The following is a 20,575-nucleotide window of genomic DNA, read 5'->3' as shown; positions in this document are numbered from 1 at the left end:
GGTAGATACCAGCCTGGCCTTCTGTTACACTAAGAAAGCCGCTGTGTGTCATGTGCAGAGCAATTAAAAATGGATATGACTCTTGTTTTTCTCTCTCTTTCTTCCTTTTTCTAAACGTTTATCTGTGAAAAGACTCTCGAACCCCTTGAAAGAATTCTAGAAAACATGCTAGAGTGGGTAGATCAGTGGGTACCTGGAGACTGTGCCGATAGATCCGTGAGGCGTTACATTGTCATACAATAAAGTAGCAAGAAAAACAGCTTCTGAAGACCAATCACTATACCTTTTTTATTTCCTAATTATTTCCCCATATTCCAATGGCAATTATTTCCTTCTTCCTTTCTTTCCAAAAATGATGTAAGAGACTATATTTCTGAAGGAGAACTCCTTTGAGACAACTGTACTGGATAGTTACTTTAAGCTTCGATATGCAGTTCATTTAAACATTTCTTGGGAGTCTGTTTTCCCAATGTCTCTAAAACAAAAGTAGAAAATCCCTCAAACTTTTAAGTCTTAACTGTAAACTGCAATTAATTAGTTTCATGTCTAAAATTTTTTTAATGCACCATTAATATAAAGAATATAAAAATAAAATGTTACTAAGAAGTGTATAATTTCATGTATTGGTATAAAACAGATCCATCTATTTAAAAGACTATAATTAACATGAATATTTAGTCTGAAGTTTGGCTTTCGACACAAGCAGATGATATGTACTAGGTTTTAGCAAGTTTAAACAAACCAGAGAATAATGACAATAATAGCATTTGAGACTCACAGCCTAATTTTAATCTCCCTATACAGGTAAAACTAGTAGATATGCCATTGTTTTGTGGTATCCAGAAACAAAATAAAATTTCATTTTCACTTATAAAAAGAAAAATAACTTAAAAATATGGTTTATTGATGCCTAAGGCTGTGGCAATACATATATTTTGATCTAAGCAGCTAACATGACTATAAAATTTAACTCTATGAAATTTGGTTCCTGGATCTTTTTTTAAATTCACCTTTTCAAAACTTTGTGGCTCCTTATGTTACTGAGGAATGAAATACCCATTGTATTAGGTGAAAAGAGCAAGGTATTACTATTACCTAAGAAATGGAAGGGGGAGTAAATAAAAGTGTGCATAAAATATACACATATGCATACACATGCACACACAATGAAAGGATATGCCAAAATTCTATTTTTTAAAATGTTATCTTTAAGGAAAAAGAGGACATGTGGTGGAGTGAACAGGGAGAGAAGCTAACCTTATTTGAATAGTCTTTGTTTCCATTTTGACTTTGAAGACCTGTTTTCATTTTGACTTTGAAGCCCTGTATTTTACATAATTTTTTTTAAAAAAGCACAGCTTTAAAAAGGTAAATCCCTAAAGATCTAAAGCAAAATTAAAATGATTTTATGTACTGAGCTGATGGCATAACCACACTGATAGACACTATGTAAAGTAGCTTTAAAAGACAGTAATTTATCTATATATTCCCATTGGCATATACTCTAAGAACAATAACAACAACAAAAACAAAAATCTTAAACTGGTTTTAGTAATAATATTTTTGGAGGTATGATTGATGAGATTAAATAAAAGCCATGTACCCATGAATTTAAAGTATAATTATGTCTAAGAATTCATCATATTTTTCTTCTTTAAGCAAAAAACTTTTCTTAACTCTTCCTACAGAAAAACCTAGAAATGACCAGTCAGTAGCAATGAACATTCGAGGCAAATACATTATGGTCTCATTACCGTCCCCCACAGGAAGGAGTCAAACCTTATTGGAGAAATGGCTGCTTCCAGGTCTAGGTCAGGAAAGTTACAAGATTAACCTAGAATATCTTGTCATAGCAGATAGCACAGAAGTCATCGTAGACCATTAACAGCTTATCAAAAAGGCTCAGGAACCCACTTGAGAAGGTGCCCATGGGCCAGAAAAGAGTAGTTTGAACATCAGTAACTCTAATAGACTGACACATATTAAATATATTTAAAATCATGAGTTTAACTGATAATCAAAAAAATCTCATCACATTTGGAGGATAACAGAAAACTCATTATTACTGAAAACTATCATATAAATGGAAAGAATCAAGCATTTATCCAGAAATTTTATATAAAAATGTACCTCAAGGTAGGCAAAGAGTCGATACAGGGAAATTATAACTATTCCAACTAATAAATGAAGTTGGAATGGCAGAGTTAGAAAAGTACCATTTTAACCTCTTAACCTCTAATGACATACTGAAATTGATCTAGGCAATAATTATGACTGATTAAAAATAAAGAGGCAAGAAGACTTGTGATGGAAATTCACACCACCACCTGTAAAATATTTTTGACAAAACAATTTGATCCAGCCTCCTTGTAACTTATCACTAAAGATGTCCCACCTCCTCCCCTTCCAATAAACTATGCTTCCTATTTTTCTTGCTTTTGTAATGTCTTGTCTCTTAAATCTGGGATGCCCCTGTGATTCACTTTAATTAACAGAACGTGGTAGAAATGACATTGTGTGACTTTCAAGGCTAGGTCAGAAGAAGCCTTGCATTTGAGACTTGGTCTCTTGGTACTCATTGGGGTAAGCCAGGCACCACATAAGAAGTCTATGTAAAAGTCCAACCCAGCTGTATGGAAAAGCCACAGTGAGAGAGAGATGCAGGACCAGCCCCCAGCTATTCCAGCCTTCTCAGCCCAGGAGCCAGACATGTAGGTAAGAAAGCTTTCAGAAGACTCCAGCTTCAGCCACCAACTCACTGCAACCATAGGAGGGATCCCAAGTGAGAAACACCCAGCTAACCCCATCCATCCTCAAAACTCTGAGAGAGTCCATTGATGTTTTAAGCCACTAAGCTTGGGTGTTGTTTCTTTTGCAGCAACAGATTAATGGGACAAGCCTAACATGTACAGGAAATACAGGGGAACTGTTAAACAAAACCATGAGGAAACAAGGGAAGGGATGGGAAACCTATTATAAAAAGAATGAATTGGTATATACAAACCTTGACTAGGATTTTGTTTGTTTTATGGGTTTATTTTTTAATCAGGAGCAAATTAAGGTAATGACACTATAGGTGACATGTGATCATGACCAGGTATTTGGCCTTAAGGAATTATTGTTAAACATTTTAAGTGTGGTTGTATTTTAAAGAAAATTCTTAACTTTAAAGATACAGACCAAAATATCCATGGATGAAATATTTGTTATCTGGGGGCTGGAGGGTATCAAATAGAAGTATAGATGAAATTAAGCCATGAGTTTATGTGTTGAAACTGGAAGTTCATTTTATTATTCTCATTACTTCTGCATATGTCTTAGTAAAAATGCATATACTTTGTTGAACTATCAATATTTGGCTATTTTTTGTTAAAGCATATAATGGATGTAAAACCTAATGCTAGCTGAAAGAAGCCATGATGTTATAATCTTTATTTGGTAAAGTTTTTTTTTTTAGCCAAGGAAAAGAATTACTTTCACATCCCCACATGTCCAAAATATTGATCTAGATATTTAACTTTGCTTCCCCTTCTCCTGGGAAATAGGGATCATGATATCTCATTCCAGTGTATATGCTGAGTTCGATCAACTAAGACAATTTATGGGAAAAAAATGTTTTGAAAACCATACTCTGCTACGCAAATGCAAAACATTATTCGTAGTAAGGATCACGTGTTTGGCCCAATATTTGGAATATATGCAGTGAACTCTCTCAAAACCTGAAAGCTAAGAACTCTGTCCTTAATGCATTTGGCCCTAATACCAGGCACAGTGCTTAGAAAATGGAAATTCCATAAAGATTTTTTGGATGAAGGCATAAACTGGAGAAAGAGGCCATGGAGATTTTTGATACACTTGCTTTTGCCTTTGATCCTGCATCTTTTTAACAAGGGTCAACTGAGCAACAAGAGTGTGAGAGGTAAGTATCTTACTGTGAACCCACCAAAACTATTTGTTCAAACACCATATACGCTACATACCCTTCTACTGGTGAATTTTAGCACTGTTTTTAAGCTTTTATATGCAGAGTACAATGTGAATTACTATCTCATACGCTACACCTGATCAAATCTACTTTTGTGTGCTTTTGATTTTCTTAAAAAAAAAAAAACTAATTATAAGAGAATAAAAGCCTGGTATTTAATACATGCTGGTCAAGTGAGCAATAAACAATTGCAAACTTTCCTAGAGGCTATTTTGCCCTGTCTCATCATCAGGAAGCTAAAGCATATGTTGGATGTTAGCCTGGATGGACACAAATGTGTCCTATTTATTCAAGGTTTCCTTTGAAGCCACAATTTATAAGTTTTGTTTCTTAGGGGTACATGTCAAACTTCATTTAGCATTCGTTGGTATCCAGATACACTGAATAGCAAAAAGGCAGCATTCGGGGGTGAAATATATGCCTGCTATATGAGCAATAATGTCAGTTTCATTTATGTAACTCACAGAAAACAAGAGGAGAAATACAATGGAAAAGCTGACAGTAGGAAATCAAGATAAAAATTATTCACTTAATTTATAAGTGTAAAACTGCATATGGACAAGGAAAATATTAAAACAAATAGATTTTAAATCAATGTCTAAGAAGTGGATAATTTTAGAGGACGTTCTTTTAAAATGTGCTCTCTAACCCTTAAATTTCAAAGATTATATACTTATGTGAAGCATGTTTGCATGCACAATATTATCCTTTTTCCTGAGAATGTTTTGCAAATTTTTTGGAAGAATCTGAAAATTTTAAATATGCAAGGGACATTTGTGGAACCGATGTTTCTCTTTAGAACATTTCCATGAAAAGTTGAAGTCTGATGGTCGATACAATATGCATAAAATTGACTCAAATAAAACAATTAAAATTTAAATAATTTTATACTTATAAAGTTATTTTACATTTATTATTCATTTGAAGCTCAAAACACTTCACGAGCAAAACATTATAAGCCTAAATTCATAGATGTGTAATGTGGCTCAAAACTCAATAAAGTTTGCAATCCTAAGTCATCTACTTCCATATTATTGACTGCTTCCACTACACTACGGTACTCTGGAAAGCAGTTTTCAAGTATGACTGTGATGTTTACAACTGTGAGACAAGTTATCATGCCACTTTCAACATATATTTTCTAAGACTGAACTCAGGATAAGTTCAGCTTAGCTTAGTTCATTCACTTTCAATGCTCTATTTTACTCCATTATGAGAATATACTATGGGTTACTTATTCGTCTCTTGATAGATATTTGAATTATTTCCCTTTTTGAAGTTATTCCCAGTGCTGCAATAAACTTTTTGTACATATCTCCTGGTTGCCACACATAAGAGTTTCTCTGGGACATAGACTTAAAATGATGATAAATTACTAACCCAGTGGTTCAAAAAAGAAAAATCAAGTTGAGTATTACAGAACTAGAGTAAATGTCAGCATATAACTCCAATATGCTTATTTATTTATAAATTACTTACCTGTACTATTGTACTTACAGATGTTTAAACCATATGTAAAAACAGACATTTCTAAGGAATTTGCTAGAAACAGGTCTAAGGAAAAGTTCTAATATGTTCTTCCTACCCCCAGTGGATGGTCTTTGCAACCCAGGAGGCTGCTCACACAACCACTTTAGAATCACCATAACAACCTCACAAGACCTGCATCAAGAAGCACAGAGACAAACTTGCATACTGGCACTGCTGTTTTGTTTGTAAATCCACACTATTCAGTTATGTATTCAATCTATTTCTGTTCTGAAGAAATTAATGTGTCTGTCCAGATTTAAAGTAGATAACACTCAATTATAGTTCAACAATTGTGTTTGCAAATAATGAAAATGAGGACTAAAGGCACCATCTTTAGACTTGACTTATGTTCCAAGAACTCAATGGAAAAACAAAAATGAAAACATAAGACTAAAAAAAAAAAAAAAAAAAATCACCTTTGTGTTATTGGGTAATTGATTTTTTTTAAGCTTTCAAAGTAGATAAAATCAACACCTTAAAAGACTTGTCTTTAACCCAGGCTTTCTTTTATTGACTATACGATTGCGGGTGCATGCCTAGAGGGTAATAGTTTGTTCCTAACAAAAGAGTCTGGATTCCACAATATGCCTTTTGCCAGAGGCCTCATTCCCCAAAGCTCACAGCTAACTGCATCTCCTGCTGTACCTGTAACAATTTAATTGTATAAATCAGCCTAGTCAAGCATCTCCAGCTCATGACTGGGAGACATGAAATTCATTGTCATTATTGTCCCTGTCATTTTGGATCATTATATCCTGCTGCAGAATTTTCCTCACTTCAGTGCATTTTTACCTCCAGGAGCCAGGGATTATAGCTGAGGTTGTGGGGGGCGGGGGCAGGACCATGAACTGCATTTACCTCAGGGGAGCCAGAGATTAAATTGGCTTTGCTCTCTCACGAGCTGAGCTGAATTCATCTATTTGTATGCTGTGAATTTTAGGTTGGAATAAACATGAATATTCTAGTGAAACCTGGGCTTTAATTCCCCCTTTGAAACATGGCTGTAACCAACTTCTATTTACACTAGGAAAGCCAATGTAATTTCTCGTAGGTTGCTATTTTCATATGTGCATAAGGAATACTTAAGGGCATCATCGGGTATGAAATAACAGACATCTCTCTCTGTCACCGCCTGGACTCTCAGAAGGAAGAATTTAAAGCTGTAATTTTGTTCTCCAGTTTCATCTTACAGAAGCTTAATGGGGGTATCTAATGGTTTTAAATATTTAATGATTTTTAATTATATCTCATTTTCTGTGCACTGGATTGGATGACTGAAGTCCAACTAGAATGGCACCAAAGATCTTCTCTGGGAGCAGGGAGTTTGAAGTAAAGTTGACAGAGGAAGACGAAGTAAGTTTCTGAGGAAACTGGCTCGCCCTCCACAGCTGGCTCACATAACCTCACAGCCTGCCAAGTCACCCGAGCCTGTCGTGCCTTAAATACTTTTTGCTGACGTGGGAGAGTTGCACCAGTCACGGCACTCTCTACGTGGAAACCCCCGATCAGTGGTAATGGCCACGGACAGGGTCCAGCTGGTGGATCTCTGGTAGGATATGGAGAGGAGCAGAGAGGAAACACTAGGACATGTCTCAGGCAGAAAACCAGTGAGGCGACTATATTGCTTTCTCTAACAGAATATAAAAAGAAAAAATAACCTAGTATGTCACTTCCTATCCCAACTTTCACTTCAAATGGATCTTACTGAGAAATTTGACATTTACTTTGTCTATACTGAAAAAGATGGTAGTTATTCCTCCACATATGTGAGTTTGTTTCTCAGAGTTTAACAAAATATGGCAATGGATCGTACCTATGCCAAGCACAGAAGTGCCACTATAATTACTACATTTAAAGGTATGTGGTCAAAGACATAAACTTCTAGTTATAAGATAAATAAGTCCTGGGGATGTAATGTACAGCATAGTGACTATAGCTAATAATACTGTATGGTATATTTGAAAGTTGCTAAGAAATCTTAAAAACCCTCATCATATGAAAAAAAAGTTTGTATGATGTATGGTGATAGATGTTAACTAGACTTATTGTGGTGATCATTTGGCAATATACACAAATATTGAATCATTATGTTGTACACCCGAAACCACCATAATGTTATATGTAAATTATCCTTCAATAAAAAAAAAGATAAAAAGAAAAAAAAATGTATGTGGAATTTATCTTATTCCCTTTGTGGACTTTTGTGGAGGAAAAGACTTTGCCTTAATCCTATGCAATGATCATCACTATTTTTTTAGCATAAACTGTTCGCATGAATAATTAAGAAAAATTTTTTGACCTTTGTACATTTTGTACTTCAGAGGGAATATCTTACAGACCTAACATCTCAGTTTTGAAAGAATCTTAAAGATGGTCTCAGTCACTGGTCCCTCCACGTTAATGGTGATGTTTAGTAGTCTGTCTGACTATATTTTCACACCATTATTTTTCATTTTTCACTGGTACTGAAGTAACTGTGTGATGGATAACTAATCAGAGTTGTTAATTGGCAAAATTTCTTACAGATTTTAAAAATTCATTTAGTTACTTGTGCCACTTTTTCATTATGATCAAGATTCTCCCAAGGTGGGAATTATAAAAATTATTATTTCTGTTCACTTTAAAATGGTTAAATTTATGTTATGTAAATTTCACCTCAATAAATTATTTTTTTAAGTTAAAAAAAGTTATTTCATGTAGCCCAAATGTATTTTGAAATCATTTGGGAGACTGTTACTACATTCTCATAATGATTATTTAAGAAGAAGAGTATTTTGTTGCTGTTGTTGTTAAGAAATGTTTATCTTATAAATTACAATGTTTAGACTTCAATTGCAATGGTATATGCTTAGGAAGTATTTTTTCCTCTCTGAAATACTTCGGTAGCAGGATAATAATGTTATTTTTCTGGTTGAAGGGTTAGTCATCCATTCCTTTCTCTGAGCACACATTTATTACATTTAATTCCTTTACTATATGCTCCTTTCTACCTTATTTCTATGTTGGTATTTAATTTGCTCATCACACCATTAGCTTTAACAAGAGTTGCCCTATCTGTGAATACAGCTGTGAAACCATAGAACTACACTGTTTCACATTGTTGTTTTGTCTTGCCTCAGGCATGACATAGTTGGACCTGCATCATTTCAGAACAAGATTAAAAAAGAAATGATTTCCAGTGACTAGAATTATTTTTACTTTTTCAAGACTTGGGTTTCACATTCAATTTTCGAATATCAATTTGAAATTATTTTAAATAATAATTTTTAACTTTTCAATAATCTTTGCTAAACTCATAATTTTGCAACCTGTAACAAACTATAAAAGCCAATTCTAGATAAAAGAAATTCTTCTTCCTCTTGATTCTAACAGGATAGTGTTTCTCCTGCAGTATATGACATAGATTTCCCTTGGTTTCTCCATGTAGAATTGTTAAGAATCTATTCATAACAATATCAAACCAACATAACACAGATGGCACAAATTCAGATATGACATCCACTAATATTCCTCTCAAGGAGGTTCAGATATGCACAAGCTAAAAAAATAAAAGTAACAAATAAAAGTAGTTCGGGGCTTCCCTGGTGGCGCAGTGGTTGAGAATCTGCCTGCCAATGCAGGGGACACGGGTTCGAGCCCTGGTCTGGGAAGATCCCACATGCCGCGGAGCAGCTGGGCCCGTGAGCCACAATTACTGAGCCTGCGCGTCTGGAGCCTGTGCTCCGCAACAAGAGAGGCCGCGATAGTGAGAGGCCCGCGCACCGCGATGAAGAGTGGCCCCTGCTTGCCACAACTACAGAAAGCCCTCGCACAGAAACGAAGACCCAACACAGCCATAAATAAATTAAATAAATAAATAAATAAATAAATAAAGCATGACACAAATTAAGCAATGTGAATACCATCAAGCTTTAAAAAAAAAAAACAGTTTTGTGATAACAGTTATCAAAAAGTAAAAAAAAAAAGTAGTTTGTGTTCAGTATATCACATGGTAGAGAAAATGGCCAAGTTCTTGAGACAGTTTGCAAGGGAGGGATTCAAACTAAGAGGCAAAGGACACAAACACTTTCGTGTCAGGATGGGCAGGGGGCCATTTCTTATTCCTCCTGGATCAAAAACCTCTTTAATATAATCACCCAACAAACTACAGTGGATTAACATTAAGGGTCTGAAGCAGAGAAAGAATATTCACAGTTAAGATTGTCCCTTAACATGTAGGCTCAATCAGGTGCACCAAAAAAGTAGTTAAGTGCCCCCCACTCCGTGGTGTTTAGATGCTGGAAGGCACTGTAAACTGAATTTTCTAGCTTTTAATGTTTGTCTAAGACCCTTAGCATTTTTCTAATATTGTTGCTCCTAACACTTCTTGAGTTTGTCCCCGTTGCCCCATCTGCACGTACACATTTTGCATTCATACATGAAAGCCTGAAAGACAGCTAAATTGATTCAGAAACCTAACACTGAGAAGAAGAAAAAAAGGTAGGGGTAGCCTTAAGGATATCCCATGTTATGAAGTATAAATATCAAAGTCTCCTGGAAAAACAAAAAAACAAAAACATTTCTTCATGTTAAGAGTTCAGACATCTAACACTAAATACAAAAGATCACATAGTAGGGGTAAAAAAAACTCACTGACCCTATAGGGCCTTTGTGCCACAAAATTTCTAAGACTTTTTGAACATGTGTAATTATCTGTGTCCAGCTATTTCTTTATAAATAGACATCCTTGGACTACTTTCAAATTCCATTCACCCTTTAAAACTATAGTAAAACTTCACAAATGGCTTTTCCTGTGTTGTTTTGCATTGTATTGTGGTCCATCTGGAGATATATTAAGTGGTTAGTTCCTTCAGATAAAAGTGTACAAAATTGTATTGTACACACACACACACAAACACAAAGAATGAACACTGAACACGTGGCAAATGGGTACTAATGTCTCTGTTAGAAAACATCTAACAACAATAAAAGAAGCATTAAAAACTGAGGAACTGGTTTAACAGATGCAATGTTCATCTACCTTCTCACATAAATTATATGTTCAAGAATTGTGTCCTGGGGCTTCCCTGGTGGCGCAGTGGTTGAGAATCTGCCTGCTAATGCAGGGGACACGGGTTCGAGCCCTGGTCTGGGAAGATCCCACATGCCGCGGAGTGGCTGGGCCCGTGAGCCACAACTACTGAGCCTGCGCGTCTGGAGCCTGTGCCCCGCAACGGGAGGGGCCGCGATAGTGAAAGGCCCGCGCACCGCGATGAAGAGCGGTCCCCGCACCGCGATGAAGAGTGGCCCCCACTTGCCGCAACTAGAGAAAAGCCCTCGCACGAACCGAAGACCCAGCACAGCCAAAAATAAATAAATAAATAAAAATTAAAAAAAAAGAATGCTCCTCTTCTTTGTTCTCTGGACTTTCCTGTGGTTCACCTTATTAAAAAAAAAAAAAAAAAAAAAAGAATTGTGTCCTGTGCAAAATACAAACATGTCAATTTCAGCCCAGGGGGCATTTTTCTCTAGGTTTATAACCCCTTGAAAATAGAGGTTTCATCTAGAAAACCTAACAGATCCTCAGCTGCTTTCAACATTATAATATATTCATAAGGCAAGTGTTCACTGGCAAACATAACAAATTAAATGGCACGAAGGTGGTGTCCAAATACACAATGATGGAAAATGGACCAAACCAACCATGAGATACAAAGTCGAAATCCAAGAAGAAAAGGAATATGCAAAAACAAGCAATATTAAGAGCAAAACACTATGTGGAGTGTGTGCATGTATGTTTGTGCGTTGTGTAAGATTAACATTAATTAGGATGCAGAACTGTCTCGTTAAGAATATGCTGTAAGGGTCACGAGTGGGAGAAAAGTATCTTGTAAAAAAAATAGAATCACATACCATCATAGTAGACAATTGCTCCTACCAGTTTATCCTTCTGGAGCATTGGGAAATGCTCAAGGGCTCTTGATTTGCTGAGGACATAACTGCTTTTCAGGCAATTACTTCCAGCAACCAGATCATACAGCTTGATTCCTACCCAGTAGTAAGGTAACTGCCACCACCTACAGCATAAATAGGGGAAAAGGTTTCTTTAGAAACAGAGTATAACATTATAGAATATCACTTTAAGATACAAGACACTTTTTATTAAGAAAAGCAAAGTATACCTAGAAGTGTACTGCAGAAGAAACAAGAGAAGTGCCTGCCTGTTCTGACACCAGCCCAGCAGCTGAATTATAAAAGTAAATGAATCATCTCTAAGGCAGGGGTTCTGGACCTGACTGCATATTAGATTTTCTGGGGAGCATCAAAAATAAATATAGATGCCTGGGCCTCCTGTTTCTAGGGATCAATTTAAGTAGACTAGGGCCAAGATCAGAGTGACTCTAATGTACACCCAGGGTACAGAATCATTGGCTTAAGATGTCCTAAGCAATCTATGACAAAATATAGACAAAAATTATAAAACCTGCTTCCAGGCCCCACAAGACTCATGCAGCTAGCAGAGTTACATAATTCTGTATTTCCTAGCACCTGTATTCCATCTTAAGTCAACTTGATGGATAGCTCTAACAACATTCAGAAAATTGGGTTTAATAATTTTTGATTATTTGACACCTCCAAACCAAATTTCAGTTTTGGTTAACTCGGAAATTTTAAATGACACAAAATGGCTTAGGGTTTGGAGTTGATATATGTCAGTTCAGATTTTGCAGCAGGATTCTTTCTGGCTCTGCATTTTAGTCTGCAAATGACCCTCTTATGTTCCCCAGTGCAAATGTAGTTGCTCCTGTATATACTCTCAGAAACTGGAGTAAAAAACTACTAATTGTAAGTGCAGAACACAACCTCCTTTGCCTTCAAGAGCTAGCCCTTAGAGGTGGGTCAGCAGAGAGTAATATAGGAAAAGTCACACTTTTTAAAATGCAACAAAGGAAAATATTTTAAAAGGATTCAAGATTAGGACCAATTAAAACTACATTAAGAAATACACATTGGGGCTTCCCTGGTGGCGCAGTGGTTGAGAATCTGCCTGCCAATGCAGGGGACACGGGTTCGAGCCCTGGTCTGGGAAGATCCCACATGCCGCGGAGCAACTAGGCCCGTGAACCACGGCTGCTGAGCCTGCGCGTCTGGAGCCTGTGCTCCGCTACAAGAGAGGCCGCGATGGTGAGAGGCTCGCGCATTGCGATGAAGAGTGGCACCCGCTTGCCGCAACTGGAGAGAGCCCTCTTACAGAAACGAAGACCCAACACAACCAAAAATAAATAATAAATAAATTTAAAAAAAAAAAGAAATACACATTGAGGAACTATTTCCATTAAAACTGTGTTCTATTGACCTCAGATAAGCAAAGAGTACACAGATGATACCAAAAGGCTTACTTGTAAATTGGGAGCATTATAGGCAACGGAGCTGATAAATGGGGAGCAATTTCTAGTAGGTTGGCACGCTCATGAAGGGCTTCTTTTACCATCCTGTACTGAAAAGCAAAACAGAGAAAATTAGTTTGGCAGTAACAGATCATAATATTTTCAAATGGCAAATAGACACCCTGCCAACTGATTGATACACAGAAACTTCTCTACCTCTGAGCAAGGATAGCTCCCTCCTAATCAAATTTCTAATAATACATCATGCTGTCAACCTGAAAGATTTTTTAGAAACCTTAACTGCATTTGCATAGGAGAAAAACATGCTGTCAGAGTTCCCAGGTGTAAGGTATTTTCCTGACTTGAGTTACAAGATTAATGTAATAATTTATCTTGCATTCTCTGTATTGTCCCTTTTCTCAGTCCCCCATTATATTTTCTCATATAAGAGATAACAGATGGTTCAGATTCATGTTAAACGTTTCCTTCTTGCCTCCACTAGCCCAAGCAGAGATGATACTTAAGAGTTGCACAGTATTTTACAGACTATCATTAAAAAGCTTTTGTCTTTAGTCCTCATTACGTCTCTCTGAAGACCCAGCATTACTATCATAATACTAATTTTACAAATAAGAAAACCGAGGCTCATAGAAATTAAATAAATAAGCTGAAACACATCACAAGTCATCTGATTCTAAACCCCATGCTCTTCTTCACATCCATCGTGATGCTAAACAGACACATAAGAAAAGGGGACAGATTCAAAACTGACAATGTCAAGTAAGTGCTGCTGTGTTTTTCATGTACGAAAAGCAGATAGGGAGTTCAGTTGATTTTTTTTTTTTTTTTTACTCCTCTGGGAAATGTCATCTTCCACATTGCCTTGGCAGTTTTCAAATGGTGGCAGACTGGACACAACAGAGTGTGACATAAAAAAAAAAGCATGACTCAGATCATCTTTTCCTTAAGAATATGTCAGTGACAATATGCAGTATGATTGCATCTGCCGTTAAGAGGATCAGTTTAATATTCCTCATGTATTACAACACAGTTCCCTTGAAACTGCTTGGGAAGTAGCAATTTGGTGGCCATTGGTGGGGAAAAAAACAAAACAAAACAATCACAATTGTTAAAAGTAACACATCCAAAAGTGATTTTGTAAATCTGCTACTTTGACATGCCTGTGTAGAAAAAGCCCCTGATTACCCATAAACATAATGCTACAGGAAAAAAAACTGGCACACCTCTCCTGAAAGACACTCCAGCAGAATACACTAAATAGGTATTTCCAATAGGAAGGAATGTTAAAAGCCATAAAAAAAAAAAAAAAAAAAAAAACTGAACTGATTTAATTGGGTAGAAAAAAGCATAGTCGCCATTTTTGTTTAACAACTAGCATACACAGTTACCTGCTCAATATCCAACTTCATGATAGCCTTCTGAAGATACCTCACACCACCATGGATCAATTTAGTGCTTCTGCTGCTGGTGCCTGATGAGAAATCATCTCTTTCTACAAGGGCTGCTTTTAGTCCTGTGTAACCAGAAAACCAAATTAACTCCTTAAATTACACAGTTTGTATGTAATTCATTAAAGGCACTTCTCCAGGGTAGAGACAGTCACAGGAAAAATTACTCTGAACATAGATCAATTTGTATTCCAAGGGCAGTACACTGTCTATATTATAATGAAGAGATTTTAGTCTCTTCCTGGGGGAAAAGTCAAACCAGAACTAGAAGCATATTAAACTGTGAATGAATCACAGCTAGAAAATATTACAGTGCAATTTTCATGGCAGTAACATACACTGGTGTGTTTCGAGGGTCGAAGGGGAGTCTGGCACCCATCTTTAACCACGTAGAGTTAACTCAGTATTGTTACCGATGCCTTCCAGAACTCACATTCAGCCCTCGCTACAAGAGTCCAGACGTGTGCCAGCCTCTCAACTCCAGTCAACTCTGATGCATCGACCGTGAATCTAGACTAGCCCTCTACGTGCCGGTTCCTATTTCTGGAGTGGTGTGAAAGTGGGTATAAGATGGGAAAAGAGATCAAAGACATCGAAACAGAAGAAGAAAGAAGAGAATAACCTCTGATGCTGAGGAGTTTATAGTCTAACTGAAGACATGCAAGCACAATATTGTAGAATTACAAAGAAAAACACAAGCCAGGACAAATGAACCCAGTACAGAGTACCCATGAGTAAAGAAAAGACAATATTCTTGGTAAAGGTGAGGCTGAACAAAGACAAGTCAGTTCTAGAAATCATCCCTCCCAACCTGGCTTTCTTTGAGGGTTGCAATAAATCTCTTAGGAATGAAATAAGTTTGGTTTGGTTTTGTTTTCTTGCAGAGACACCCCTGCCTCTTCAGGAATGGGAGGACCAACAGTGCTACGAGCTCCATACACTAGTTAGATATGAAATCCAAAATTTCAAAAGACCCAAAGTATACATCAGCACCAAGCCAGAAGAAATTTTCATGGCCTGCCATACTCTTGGGGGATGAGAGAATGTCATAGAATCCAATTACAATGAGAATATGTAACTGGAGCAGTTTGGGCTCACAAAGCTCATATAAGAGAACTTGTGCATGTATTCAATTCAGAGCCATTTATTACATTTAATACCAAAGGGTCGTTTTTATAACTTCTAACAGTTTAAATATCGTACCCAAATGTCATCATAAAATCAGGGCAATTCCCTTGACTCAAAAGGACAAAATATTTGGAAACTGTGGAGAGAAAAGTAGAGAACTTTGATTCAAGGGCAAAAACTGCTAATGCTCTAATGAACTAGCAAAATAACACAGAAATTACAGATATCATAGACCCAGGTCACTCTTTTTAAGCATTTATGCCAGAAGAAGATCTGTAAAATTCTCAACTATGAAAACTCTAGCGATGCTTAGTAAATTTAGTACAGGATGCATTAAACACACAGAAAAATATATCATATTAGTGCATATTTTTTGAGAGCCTAAGTGCCAGGTAAAGTGCTGGTGTTAGAAATGAAATAGACATAGACCAAGCTGTCAAGTAGCTCCCAACCCAAAGAGAGGCAAATGAACAAAATGAAGCAAAGTTTCATAGGTGTTGCATTTGAAAATGCAGAGGACTCTTTATCCTAAAGTGGGTCAAAAATTAAATTCAGGATATAAACCCCAAATTGCTTAGTCGAGATTACATTTGCAATCTCTCTTACAATGCACTGTCTTGGTGAGCTCTATTACCTTTTCTTAGTAAGTCCAACACAGAGAGTTCTTCTTGCAGTACTAAAATATACCACTTTTCTTCAGTTGAAGATCAGATGAGGAAGTTGACTTTCAAATGGCATTTAAGAGCTGAATTACTTAGAACACACCTCCCTTCCAGTCTTGGAATCAGTCATGGCATTAAGATGCCCACACCATTCGAGGCAGGGACATAAAACTGAGAGAGGATATGCAGCTTTCCCATCCAGCCTATGGCTCCTACCTACCCAAAGGTACCCACAGGCTGTGGGAGAAGATGCCTTAGTCCCCAGTTAGCCCCACTTCCTAGCAAGTAATCCCCTACCCTGGAGTGTGGGCTTAGCTAGTGCCTTGCTTCTAACCAACAGAATACAGCCACGATGGTGGCAGGCCACTTCCGTGGTTAGGTTACAAGAGACTGTGACTTCCTCCTGGATAAAGCAACCTGTCTTGTTCTGAGTCAAGGAACCAACAGAGCCCCTGGTCAACAGGTCACAAGGAACTGAGGCCTCAGTCCAGTAACTTGTGAGGATCTGAATCCTGCCAACCTCCATGTGAGTTGCTAAGAAGCACTGCAGCTGGTGAGAGACTGAGAGCCAGAGGGCCCATGCTAGGGCCCAGATTCCTGACCCACCGACACTGTGTGGGAATGAATGTTCCTTGTTTGAAGTCACAAAATTTGGGGGGTAGTTTATCGATAACACAATTCCCTGTGTGAACAATAACTGCAGCCAAGGTAGTTATTTTAATTGTATCTGGGGATGGGGTCTTGGAGAAAGGCTGAGTCAGCAGAGGAGGATGTGTTCGGATGGGTGGAGGGGAGGCGCAAGGGAATTATCACTGGCAAAGATCAGCTTAAGCAAGAGAAGGCAAATGACTGAAATGGCCCAGCTTATTTAGGGTCTACTTGTCACTCAGGGGCTGCAGTGTGGGGAGACCTTCTAGGGGAACCACACAGCATGAGGGGGGCGATAAAGAGTCTAGCCGCAGAAGGCAGAAGACGGTAATTGGAGAGTGATAGGAAGAGAGAATTTTATGGGTGTGTGTTATCAGGATGGATTTTTTTTTTTTTCTTTCCCAAACTGACACAGTGTGAGGCAGGGAACTACTCTAGGAATTAGCAAGCCATCTCAGGAGGATATTTCAGGATGTTTAAGTGACAGCTAACACTTTAAAGCCTCAAAACTGCTTTTGCAAGAACTGGACATTTAAAAAAGTTATTCACATGTACTTATGTGAAAAACCTTAGTGAATACCAACAAAAGTTAAAATGGGCTTCTCTGTCAAACCAGGCTGTTTTTTCTTGTCCCATTATTTCCAGGGTCGTATCGTCAAGCTACCCACCAGAATTTCTGAAGAGAAGTGATACTGCTCCTTCCAGAGCAAAATAAAAAATAAAAATTTAGTCTCTAAATGTATAGCTAAATTGATATATTAAAGTACCATGTAACCTAAAAGTATTACCAAAAGTTTTTGAAACCTTAAAAAGAAAACATTTTAAAAATTTCAACTGCTTTTATGCTAAACGTTCTGGATTTCTCGTTTTTGTTGGATGAGAACAATGGACTGAGGAAGGAGGAAAGTAATGCAAAATCAAGACATTATTAGAAGTTACAACCGCTTTTCCCTTAACTGATTAACCGACTACAGCAAAGACAATGAAATTGTTTAAAGCCTTATAATGATCTTGCATGATTCCGTTACCTAAGATGTTCCTTCCTGCTTCACCTCTCAAAAATTCAAACTTCTTTTCCACCTCCAGTCTGAAAATAAGAGTTTAGTTGTTTTTTTTTTTTTCAGTGTAAAGCAAGGAAGTGAAGAGAGAGCACTGTTTATCTTCTCAAAGAGAATGAACGGTATTTTTTTTAAATTTTTATTGGAGTGTAGCTGATTTACAATGTTGTGTTAGTTTCAGGTGTACAGCAAAGTAAATCAGTTATAGATATACATATATCCACTCTTTTTTAGATTCTTTTCCATAGAGTACTCTGCACTCCCTTACAGAGTATTGAGTAGAGTTCTCTGTGCTATATAGTAGGTCCTTATTAGTTATCTGTTTTATATATAGTAGTGTGTATATGTCAATCTCAGTCTCCCAATTTATCCCTCCCCCATCCCTTTCCCACCTGGTAACCATAAGTTTGTTTTCTACATCTGTGACTCTCTTTCTGTTTTGTAAATAAGTTCATTTTTACCATTTCTTTTAGATTCCACATATAGGCAATATCATATGACATTTGTCTTTGAACAGTATTTTAAGTGACATTCAATGTTAACATTTTGCATCTTAGGTAAAATAATTAAATTTGAAGGAGACCAAAAAGAATGCATCCAGGCTTCCAGCAACTGTGCCTAGCTGGATGTGAGGCACTGGGGAAGATCTTTCCTCAGAGTGGAAAGAATGATCTCCCCACATGCCCACCAGTGAAGGGCTGGCCTCTGTACATTTATGATAATTCACTAAACTTGCTCAAGATTTTATAAGGAATAGCTTTTGCTTGTTTCTTTTCTTTTCAGAAGTTACTTTTTATGGAAAGCAATATGTTCTATCACCGCTGAGATGAACCAGAATATTTGGGAGTGGTATGATTATTCGATTTTTTGTTTTTATAATTGATTGCTTTTAGTAGTTATTCTCATGAATTTCACTGCAGTGGTAAAGTATTAATATTTGGAGCGAGATTACTCAAATTCTTTGGTGGAAGAACAAGATTAGTTATAGCAGAAGAAGAAAGTCAACTTAAAATCGGCCTTTCAGTCATACTCTGCCCATCGCTGAAGTTAAAGTTGTATCTTTTGGGTGGGGTCAGGGATGTGAACGAAATACAGCTCTTCACAGACTTGCCTTTTCTGTCCTGAGTGAGAATGTCTAGCTACCAGGCACTTCCAACTAAACCAATTCATGGATCAAGACAGTTGGATAGGGCTTCCTTGGTGGCACAGTGGTTTGAGAATCTGCCTGCCGATGCAGGGGACACGGGTTCGAGCCCTGGTCTGGGAAGATCCCACATGCCGCGGAGCAACTAGGCCCGTGAGCCACAACTACTGAGCCTGCGCGTCTGGAGCCTGTGCTCCACAACAAGAGAGGCCGTGATAGTGAGAGGCCCGCGCACCGCAATGAAGAGTGGCCCCCACTTGCCGCAACTAGAAAAAGCCCTAGCACAGAAACGAAGACCCAACACAGCCAAAAATAAAAATAAAAAAAAATAAAAATAAAAAAAAAGCCAGTTGGATGAATACAGAGGGATAATTACCATCTAAGGGGAGGAATGGTACGACATTTAACTTTTACAACATGAAATAGAACAGAAGCATATTTTAATACCTTTTACTGATTATCTTATTATGCATGCAAACACGCTCAATATAATAAATGCAGAGAAGTAAAAAGAACAAAATAAAACCCTCCTGTAATCACACTACTCAGAGATAACCACAGTTGACATTTGGGTGTTTAAATGTTCACATTTTCTGTGCATGTATGTAATCACATATGCACATTTTTACCAAAATAGGATCATATGATACATTCCATTTTTTTCATTTAACATTATTTATCGTAAACATCTCTCCATGTCAATACATATTTTTCTATAATTTCACTTTTAATGTGTGAATAGTAATATGTTAAATATTTACAATGATTTATTTATTCAATTCCCTGTTTTTGAACATTTGGGTTATTTCCTACCTTCACTATCACAGTACTGCAAGATTATATTTTCATTTAAACTCTCTGCACCGTTATTTCATTATAATAAATTTTCAGATGTGGCATTATTTAAGTATTTTTAAATAGAAAGGGCAGAGTAATAGCTATGAAATAACTACCAGAGGCACCCAGGTAATAACACACAAATCAAAAAGTTTAGACATTCTGTACATTAGTACCAATTTCTCTAAAAAATAACACTCCTGTAAAGCTGCAAAGCAATCCTGCCTTGTTAATCCTCATGATCAGGATTCTATGCTTTAAGCCTAGTATTTTCTAACAGTGAATGTTAACATTTTACAGAACTATATAATATTGGATTGGTTATTATACCTATTTCTATTTTTCTATTAGAAACATATAAACCATTAATGGAGATACTATGCTAAGTTAGAACATATCATTAACATACTTTGAGTCCCTTAAGTTCACACATGATTATGGAGGCACGAAAATGTATTAAGCCATAACACTAATTATAGTAATAGAGTTTCAGGGGAATAAGGAAGTTGCTGTTGTTGCTTTCTCTTTTTACTATTTTACTATTTACTTTTTTACTATTTTACTTTTTATTATTTTATAATAAAAACAGCCAGTATTCAAAGAGACAAGGAATATCCAAACAATATAAAATGATGAAAAGAGAGAATAATACACTCCAGACATAACCAATTTTAACTATTAAAAATGTCCCATATATTCTACCAGGAACTTTTTATGCTTATAAACCTGTGTACTTTTTTGCTTCAA

General features: G+C 36.8%; 1 protein-coding gene across 4 annotated transcripts in view; it reads right to left on the bottom strand.

Moving 5' to 3' along the window:
* GPD2 (glycerol-3-phosphate dehydrogenase 2) overlaps positions 1-20,575 on the bottom strand; it is a 137,772-nt gene that overhangs the window by 54,238 nt on the left and 62,959 nt on the right. For all 4 annotated transcript variants that reach the window (XM_059927909.1, XM_059927910.1, XM_059927911.1 and 1 more), the window contains exons 4-6: positions 14,292-14,416; positions 12,895-12,992; positions 11,408-11,571 (exon numbers count right to left, since the gene is read on the bottom strand). In XM_059927909.1, coding sequence (XP_059783892.1) covers positions 11,408-11,571; positions 12,895-12,992; positions 14,292-14,416 — 387 coding nt within the window. The remainder of the gene's footprint in view (positions 1-11,407; positions 11,572-12,894; positions 12,993-14,291; positions 14,417-20,575) is intronic.

Source organism: Balaenoptera ricei, chromosome 7 (assembly GCF_028023285.1).
Source record: "Balaenoptera ricei isolate mBalRic1 chromosome 7, mBalRic1.hap2, whole genome shotgun sequence".
Taxonomy (NCBI): Eukaryota; Metazoa; Chordata; class Mammalia; order Artiodactyla; family Balaenopteridae; genus Balaenoptera; species Balaenoptera ricei.
Note: the sequence above shows the minus strand (reverse complement) of the source record. Positions and strands in the feature narration are given on the sequence as shown.